Here is a 9,992-nt window from a genome sequence, read left to right as displayed (position 1 = left end):
GACAGCAGGAATGTCCACCAGAGCTGTTGCCAGAGAATTGAATGTTCATTTCGCTACGATAAGCCAACCTCCAATGTAATTTTAGAGAATTTGGCAGTACATCCAACTGGCCTCACAACCGCAGACCAGGTGTAAACACTGCAGCCCAGGCTTCTTCACCTTTGAGATCACCTGAGAACAGCAACCCAGACAGCTGATGAAACTGAGCATTTCTGTGTGTAATAAAGCCCTTTTGTGGGGGAAAACTCAGTCTGATTGGTTGGGCCTGGCTCCCCAGAGGGTGGGCCTATGCCCTCCCAGGCCCACCCATGGCTGCGCCCCTGCCCAATCATGGAAATTCCTAGAATAGAGCCTAATTTATGTATTTCAATTTAGTGATTTCCTTAAACGAACAGCAACTCAGTAAAATTGCTGACATTTTTGCATGTTGTGTATATTTTTGTTCAGTATATATTGAATTATATTATTGAGTTAGTGTAATACTTGATTTTGTTAGGCCTAAGAAATCATACGAATAGCGTTATACAATGTAAATAGGTCTACATCTTGCACTACAGTAGCCTAATTGCACAGACGAGCCAGTGCACGAGCAGTGACCAACCACCGAACAACCACCGAACCATTGTGCCCAGCGCTCAAACGTCATGCCCTACGTGCGGCCACTGCGCCCGCCGTGCAGCAAGAAAGGTCCGGTTGCATCTGTAGACGCGAGTCGCGACGTAAATCACAGACGACAGTCGACTTCCTCATGTCGCTGTGTGATTGACCGTGCATAGCAGCTTCTGTTTGGAAGTCCTCAGCACACACAGGTAAGATTTTAATGAGATTTCAAGCTTCGATTTCGGTTTGTGTTACCTGTTTAAATGGTGCCGCTTTCGCTCTGCCTCACAGGTTGTCAAGCTACAGCTTTTAGAGAAGTCTTTGTCTATAGCTCAGCGACATTTTCTGCTGTTTTGATTTAGCCTGGTTGGAACCCGTCTCATTGTTGTGCAAATTAAACATCGCCACACAATTGATTACAGTGTTGCCAAACAGCCGGATGTTTGCTATTACAGGGTTGACACATAGTAACAACAAATTGCACGCACTGTCGCGCTCTTTAATGTACATTCGTTTGAAATGAATTAACATAGGCTAGATACATATCATAATGACCATGCAATGAATCCCCAAAGCCTTATAATTAATACTGAGAATGGATGGTTTTGTAAGAGATGACTGGACTATATGTAGGTCTATTGCATCTTGGAGCATCCTTCAGTCTGGAGTACACAACTACAGGTCTGTCATCATATGTAACTGAAATGTGAGCGAGAGGGGAGGGGTTTTTACAGAGGAGAGATTTCCAAGCCTTACATTTCTATTTAGCTAGATTTGGCCGTAAATACTTTCTTTAATGCCATGGATCCAATTTGTTCCTTCAGATTGCGTCAGACCTATGAATAACCAGATTCAATGCTGCATGGTAAATAGCCTGTGTTCATCAGTTATGGTCATTAAGATATGAATACTGAAGGATGTGTGTGGCTGTCTGTACACATTTCACTTGTTGAATTATTCAGCTGAAGGCAGTTTGTCTGAAGGCTATTTTAGGAAGGCTGTTGCCCTTAATGCTACAGGGACATGCTCTGGCATCTTGCAAATGGCATGTTCCTTGGTAGTGACTACACTTTTGTCAATCAGTGAACGGGGAAAACACACACACACCGATCTCATAGTCTATGCTGATCTTAGCTCCTCGGGTGTATTGTTGTGTGTAAATTATGTAAAACATGAATATTTCAGAGTGCAGATTGCCAGGTACAGTCCCACCACTAAAACCAGTCCTGTAGCCTACACGCCACATTGAACTCTCACAGCAAAGGAATGTACAGTATGACTCTAAGATACTGTACTTCACACCACAAATCTTAGCATAAAATGTTTTCCACACCAGCGATGATGAGTATTGATAATGCCAGCTATCCCAGTTACAGTAATAGGTACTGTATATCAGTCGTCCTTCTCAGTCCCCCTCCAATTCCTGATCTTGTACTTCTGACACAAATATGCAAGACCAGAATCACAAGGACATCAAGACATATCAATAAGATGCTGTCTTTATACCTTAAACACTCCAATAAATACTTGACGCAAATACTCTGTTATTTTAGTATCAATTGTTTATTTCCCCTGCAAGTGAACCTTATTCTCAAATAAGTATTGTTGATATAACAACCAATCCAAAGGAACCCCAGTGTATGACCAGTGTGGGGTGACTGGGTTCCTCATTAGTAGTGAGTGACCCAGTGTTTACTAGTCCAACAGCTGTTCACCATCGCTGCCACGGTGACACCATTTTGAGCATCACAGCTGAGTGCCAAGCAGCTGAGAGGAGAATAGAGGCCTAAAATAGCACCTGGCGGTCACGGTTTGGCACTGCATTCTGGGTATAACCTCTCTCTAATAGGGTGTTATCATGTCAGCAGTGGGGCTTAACCTCAATCTCCCTGGCAATGGTTACTGTATATGAAATCATGTTGTTTAAGGATTTGGATTTTGTCCAATGCATGCTAATACTAAACAATAGTGTTTCCTTCATTGGGCAAAGAATTGTAGAATATTGAGAAATAAAGTTGCTTTTGAATTCAGAGGTGTTAAACTGTTCATAAGGGAAGGTAATGTCAGTGATGGCAATGCCACTGACTAAGTGTGTGTTTGTAGCGCAAGGGTGAAATTGGTGAAAATATTTATAACTTTATAAAACACATTTCCTGCAATTCTGTGTCGTTTGACATTACTTTTTATGCCTCTTGAGGGGTATTTTGAAAACACAATATAGAGGATGATGCCTCCCGAAGAGGATGAGATTGCCAAACAGCAGTCTACTCGCATGAATATTTTTTTAATGAACGGTAGACGCCCACACCATTCTGTTGTTTGGGTACGCCCACACCATTCTGTTGTTGGGGTACACCCACACCATTCTGTTGTTGGGGTACGCCCACACCATTCTGTTGTTGGGGTACGCCCACACCATTCTGTTGTTGGGGTACGCCCACACCATTCTGTTGTTGGGGTACGCCCACACCATTCTGTTGTTGGGGTACGCCCACACCATTCTGTTGTTGGGGTACGCCCACACCATTCTGTTGTTGGGGTACGCCCACACCATTCTGTTGTTGGGGTACGCCCACACCATTCTGTTGTTGGGGTACGCCCACACCATTCTGTTGTTGGGGTACGCCCACACCATTCTGTTGTTGGGGTACGCCCACACCATTCTGTTGTTGGGGTACGCCCACACCATTCTGTTGTTGGGGTATGCCCACACCTTTCCAACACAGAAAAGCTGCATTTTAACATAACAAAACGAAGTAATTATTTCACTTATTATAATTAATTATAGGTCAAATTTATAGAAATCTGTAAACACTGGACAGCTACTTTAAAGCTAATTTCCTGCTATTTTTTTTTAAATAAATAAATTACATGTCCCCCTAACCCCCATGGCAATATCACTTATGTTGTAGGGACTGGGTGCACTGGGTGCTAACAAAAAAAAACAGCAAGGCTTTCCCTCTGGCTCCGCTCAGCAGATGGCTGGTTTATGGCACAGGGTAATCCCTCCACTGCCCTGGGAGACTGCAAGTGTGTTTCCATTGTGTGTGTGTTCCCCTGTCTCCCAGGCCCTGCTATGTTGAGGTGTATCAGCTATGACTGATGTGGAGGCGACATATGAAGACTTCATCGCTTCACAGCGGACCGGCCGACGGAACGCCGTACACGACATCCCACAATCCCCTGAGGCACAGGGACCCAGCGACCTATCACACGACCTGGCTCAGCTCAACATCAACAAATCCGGTGAGAGCATTGGACAAACACTCTGTTTCAAAACTTGGCTAGCATAATTCACCTGTTGGTCAGGAAGCTGATGAAAGATCCATTTGGTGTTTCAACTTGAGACAAAATCCAGACTTGCCAGGACCTGTGTTTTATAAATTGGTCTATATTATCTCTTCATCTCTTTCTGTAGCGGGGCGATGTGTTGTTTTACATGACATATGGGAGAAAGTGTGACAATGCCAAGATAATGCCAATTTGGCCAACACAGGAAGTTGAAACCGACAGGCGGCCAGATGAGCCATGTGTTTCCCTTGATAACTCATAGGGAGAATCTCAATTGCATATTCCTCACCCCTCTCTCCTGACCTTCTTTTCAAAACCCATTGGATGAGAAAGCCAGAGGACCCTCCCCTCTGACCTTCTCCTCCAGTGGGTTTTGAGAAGGAGGCAAGGAGAGAGGACGGAAGGAGTATGCAATTAAGATTCTCCAATAGTGTTGTCCTGCTGTCCATATTTACATGGTGACATCATAGTCAATATGTCTTCTAGTCGCTTTAGCAGATGACTCAACTCAAACACCCTTCTGCTCTCTCTCTCTTTCTCTTTCTCTCTCTCACTGACGTCAGATGTAATGATGTCATTTAGAGTCATTAATAATGCATGAATTGCCTTCCCCTCTCTCTTTCTCTTAGGTGAAGGAGAGGATGCTGAAAAGAGCCAGGCCCCGTCAGAGTCTTCATCCCAACCAGAAGAGGGGGGTAAAGAGTAGGAGGGCTAGCAGACGATCAGTGGTCATCAGTGGACAAACTGCTGCTCTTTTTCCAAACTTCTAATCTGTGAACTGATCTTTCACCCTACTATTGTCCAGTAGTCCCTCCCCAACTTCTCTCAAACCTCTGCCCTGAGCCAATAATATGAATTGTTGGGTTTACTTAGGCAGCCGCAGCACACTGAGCCCTCTGTGCTGGTCCGCGTCCCAACAGTCTTAAAAAGCTCCCTTTCCTTACCTACTTTCCTTCTAAACCACTGAAGCTGAAATTAGACAAGACCCCAGTTCCGATTCTCTCCTTGAAGTGTGTACACTTCAAGGAGATGAATGGGAAAGAACAGAATTGGAGTAATATGGTACGACAGATGAAAACAATGTGGGGGAATCTTACCCATTGACTTTTCGGTGGTCCTTCCTAAAGGAAAGGAAGCCATTTAATGTGATTGGGACGTGGCTGAAGATGTTTTCAATAGAGGAAGTGGAACTTGCCTAACCCGCCTTGGGGATTCTCTATGGTTACCACTCTAAACACAGAACTAAACTGTAACAATGAACAGTGATTGGACACTGACTCCAGCTCTTTCCTCTCTGCCCTGATGCCATTGGCCCAGGCCCCCTGTCAATCATGTGGACATCCTTACAGTAACAACAACATCCTTTCACTCTCTAAATGATTGAACCTTCATTTATCCAAGTGATCTCCTGAGCTTGAGAACCTCTTTTACCAGAGACTTGACAAGGCACGGCACTGGGGTTGGAAACTAAAATGTCATATACATTGTCATGACGTGATAATTGGACACACTGACACTAAAAGATGGCCGTTAATTTCGATGCACTGTTTTGCTTGTCTCCAACAGGTTTGCTATGTAAGCGTACACTGCTAGCTGATGTCCCCTCCATAGCGTGTGGCTGATCAGTGTGTTTACTGTCCCATGGTCGTGTCCTGTCTCACCCACTGTACCAGGAATTGAGCTGTGACTTACTCTTTTTATTCTTTTTTTTTTTTCTGTATTCCATAAAACAAGTTATTAATCCAAATTCATAGGCTACAATTTCCGTAATGGATTATTTAATCAGTTTGGATTAGTAACTCGTTACGAGAAGAACACTTTTGAAGGTGAGACTGACATCTATGCTCGACGCCATTGTCGCCATTGTTGAGTTGTTTGTTTGGATGTACAAATAAAGATCATTCATCATTGATAGGAGACGAGTGAGTTTATTGCCAGTGGCTCCCTCTTGTGGTCAACACGGTCTTGTGGTCTACATTGTTTTTTTGGCATTGCAGTTCAGACTTGGTGACAGCCAGCTCCACTCTGTTCCACTGCCATGTCTCTCAGCTAAGTCCAGATGTTAAGGGTCATCTGGATAGCTTCAAAGTCTTCAACACCAGTAGAGCTATACAGCCCCTGGTTACAACAGGTTTGATAAGACCTAGCAATGTGCTGTTAGCTCAACTTTTATCAGGATGCGTCTATGTCACCCCTATTATCATTAGAAATGGGAACATTGGCTCGTCCATACGTTTGATATATTAATGAAGGACCAGCCCACTATTATGAGGGCTCTCCTGGCTTGCCCCGGGTGATTAATGTGTAAATCAACCCCTGACAGTACGTAATTTAATGACAGTATGGACAGCTGATCGCAGTGCCAGACCACGTGTAACAACACCTGCACAGGATTGGTACATCTGAACATCACACCTGCGGGACAGGTACAGGATGGCAACAACAACTGGCCGAGTTACACCAGGAACGCACAATCCCTCCATCAGTGCTCAGACTGTCCGCAATAGTCTGAGAGAGGCTAGACTGAGGGCTTGTAGGCCTGTTGAAAGGCAGGTCATCACCAGACATCACCGGCAACAACGTTGCCTATGGGCACAAACCCACCGTCGCTGGACCAGACAGTCGCAGTTTGGTCTCACCAGGGGTGATGGTCGGAATCATGGTCTGGCGTAGTGTGTCACAGCATCATCGGACTGAGCTTGTTTTCATTGCAGGTAGTCTCAACGTTGTGTGTTACAGGGACGACATCCTCCTTCCTCATGTGGTACCCTTCCTGCAGGCTCATCCTGACTTGACCCTCTAGCATGACAATGCCAACAGCCATACTGCTCGTTCTGTGCTTGATTTCCTGCAAGACAGGAATGTCAGTGTTCTGCCATGGCCAGCAAAGAGCCCGGATCTCAATCCCATTGAGCACGTCTGGGACCTGTTGGATCGGAGGGTGAGGGCTAGGGCCATTCCCCCCAGAAATGTCTGGGAACTTGCAGGTGCCTTGGTGGATGAATGGGGGTAACATCTCACAGCAAGGACTGGCAACTCTGGTGCAGTCCATGAGGAGGAGATGCACTGCAGTACTTAATGCAGCTGGTGGCCACACAGACTGTTACTTTTGTTCAGGGACACATTATTCCATGTCTGTGGAACTTGTTCAGTTTATGTCTCAGTTGTTGAATCTTGTTATGTTCATACAAATATTTACACATGTCCGGGAACTTTTTTGCTGATTTTACAATTATTAACTTCCACAAATGTTGTAACTGTAGTTGGATTGTAGGCTGTGCCGATGTTGTTATAGACTAGGGTGGTTTCAGTAGGGACCCACATATCTTCCATTCATCAAAGCAGTATAGAAGGCCACTTTTGGTCTGTCTGTGAGCCCAGGAGATCGAACACACTGCTGGATGACTGCAGCATTCAACATTTTGAAAGATGAACATTCCAGCCTGATATTTATTACAAATAAGTATAGGAAGATCAACTATTGACTGTTCATACACTGACTATTCCAGAAGACGACATTAAAGTAGTGTATCACTAGTAATGAATGCTTCTCTACTTTTAAATTGGAGTATTAAGCAGGAATGACGGGGCAGGGATCAATGTTTTCTGGATGGTTATTTTGAAAGTATCATTAACACTATTATCCCAGAAACCCTAGACCCACTCCAATTTGCATACCGCCCAAACAGATCCACAGATGATGCAATCTCTATTGCACTCCACACTGCCCTTTCCCACCTGGACAAAATGAACACCTACATGAGAATGCTATTCATTGACTACAGCTCAGCATTCAATACCACAGTGCCCTCAAAGCTCATCACTAAGCTAAGCATCCTGGGATTAAACCTCTCCCTCTGCAACTGGATCCTGGACTTCCTGACGGGGCGCCCCCAGGTGGTGAGGGTGGGTAGTAACACATCTGCCACGTTGATCCTCAACACTGGAGCCCCTCGGGTACTTGCTCGGAGCCCCTCAGGGGTACTTGCTCAGTCCCCTCCTGTACTCCCTGTTCACCCAAGACTACTTGGCCAGGCACGACTCCAACACTATCGTTAAGTTTGCAGACGACACAACAGTGGTAGGCCTGATCCCCAACAACGACGAGACAGCCTATAGGGAGGAGGTCAGAGACCTGGCCGGGTGGTGCTAGAATAACAACTTATACCTCAATGTAATCAAGACAAAGGAGATGATTGTGGACTACAGGAAAAGGAGAACCGAGCACACCCCCATTCTCATCAACAGGGCTGTAGTGTTGCAGGTTGAGAGCTTCAAGTTCCTTGGTGTCCATAAGACTCCTGAACAGGTAATCGAATGGCTACCCAGACTATTTGCATTGTGTCCTGCCAACCCCTCTTTTACGCTGCTGCTACTCTCTGTTTATCATCTATGCAGTCACTTTAACTATACATTCATGTACATATTACCTCAATTAGCCTGACTATCCGAGGCCCCCGCACATTGGCTACCCGGACTATTTGCATTGTGTCCTTCCACCCCCCAACCGCCAACCCCCTCTTTTACTCTGCTGCTACTCTCTGTTTATCATCTATACACACAGTCACTTTAACTATACATTCATGTACATATTACCTCAATTAGCCCGACTAACCGGTGCCCCCACATATTGGCTACCCGGACTATTTGCATTGTGTCCCAGAACTCCCAACCTGCCAACCCCCTCTTTTACTCTGCTGCTACTCTCTGTTTATCACCTATGCATAGTCACTTTAACTACATGTATATGTTACCTGAATTAGCCCAACTAACCAGAGCCCCTTCATATTGACTCTGTACTGGTACCACCTGTATATAGCCTCGTTACTGTTATTTTCACTGTCATTTTACTGTTTTGTTTTTATTTCTTTACTTATCTATTGTTTACCTAATATTTACTTAAACATTGCGCTGTTGGTTAGGGCTTGTTAATAAGCATTTCACTGTACAGTCTACACCTGTTATATTTGGCACACGTGACAAATAAACTTTGATTTGATTTGAGTCTTCTTGGGTATGACGCTACAAGCTTGGCAGACCTGTATTTGGGGAGTTTCTCCCGTTCTTCTCTGCAGATGCTCTCAAGCTCTGTCAGGTTGGATGGGGAGCGTCGCTGCACAGCTATTTTCAGGTCTCTCCAGAGATGTGAGATCGGGTTCAAGTCCAGGCTCTGGCTGGGCCACTCAAGTACATTCAGAGACCTGTCTTGAAGCTATTTCTGCTTTGTCTTGGCTTTGTGCTTAGGGTCGTTGTCCTGTTGGAAGGTGAACCTTCACCCCAGTCTGAGGTCCTAAGCATTCTGCAGCAGGTTTTTATTAAGGATCTCTCTGTACTTTGATCCATTCATCTTTCCCTTTTACGTGCTTTTAACGAAGGAGAAAATCATGTAGGCTATGAGTATTATACGTTTCTATTCATAACTACAGCCATTGTAACGATGGTCAACTCGTATTGTTTTTCAAACCGCTTCGACTGATTGGTGGTGCAGTCTGTTAAAACAGTTGGCTCATTGTTCAATGTTTGTGAGTTATAATCAATCAATCAAACACTTTTATAAAGGCCCTTTTTACATCAGCAGTTGTCACAACGTGCTTATAAGAAACCAAGCCTAAAACCCCAGAGAGCAAGCAATGCAGATGTAGAAGCACGGTGGCTAGGAAAAACTCCCTAGAAAGGATGGAACATAGGAAGAAACCTAGAGAGGAACCAGGCTCGGAGGGGTGGCCTGTCCTCTTCTGGCTAATGGAGCAGATTTTCTTCAATTCCTTTATTTTCAATATTAATCTCGTGTCCACACAATTCTAATTCTGAAAGTGAAATCATGCCTGTGAGAGGGGTCGCCCTGATAGTAGTTGTTGGTTTTTATACTGTACCCAAACCCAATCCATGAGTGAATTTGACTATTGGAAAAATACAGCACACACTTATCGAGAGAACATCCCTCGTCATCCCTACTGCGTCTGATCTGGTGGACTCAAATGCTTTGTTTGTAAATTATGTCTGAGTGTTGGAGTGTGCCCCGGGCAATCCATACATTTAAAAAACGAGAAAATTGTGACATTTGGTTTGCTTAATACAAGGATTTTTTTTTATTACGTACT

At 44.6% G+C, this 9,992-nt stretch overlaps 1 protein-coding gene across 1 annotated transcript; it reads left to right on the top strand.

The window, feature by feature from the left end:
* Positions 1–385: 385 nt before the first annotated feature.
* Positions 386–5,801, top strand: pkia (cAMP-dependent protein kinase inhibitor alpha). The gene is made up of 3 exons (XM_020509024.2): positions 386–809; positions 3,669–3,846; positions 4,521–5,801. The coding sequence occupies exons 2-3, from the start codon at positions 3,696–3,698 to the stop codon at positions 4,595–4,597; spliced, it is 228 nt and encodes a 75-aa protein (XP_020364613.1). The 5' UTR covers positions 386–809; positions 3,669–3,695; the 3' UTR covers positions 4,598–5,801.
* The last annotated feature ends 4,191 nt before the right edge of the window (positions 5,802–9,992 follow it).

Source organism: Oncorhynchus kisutch, linkage group LG18 (assembly GCF_002021735.2).
Source record: "Oncorhynchus kisutch isolate 150728-3 linkage group LG18, Okis_V2, whole genome shotgun sequence".
Lineage (NCBI taxonomy): Eukaryota > Metazoa > Chordata > Actinopteri > Salmoniformes > Salmonidae > Oncorhynchus > Oncorhynchus kisutch.
The sequence above is the reverse complement of the archived record's forward strand: the minus strand, read 5'-3'. Positions and strand labels throughout refer to the sequence as shown.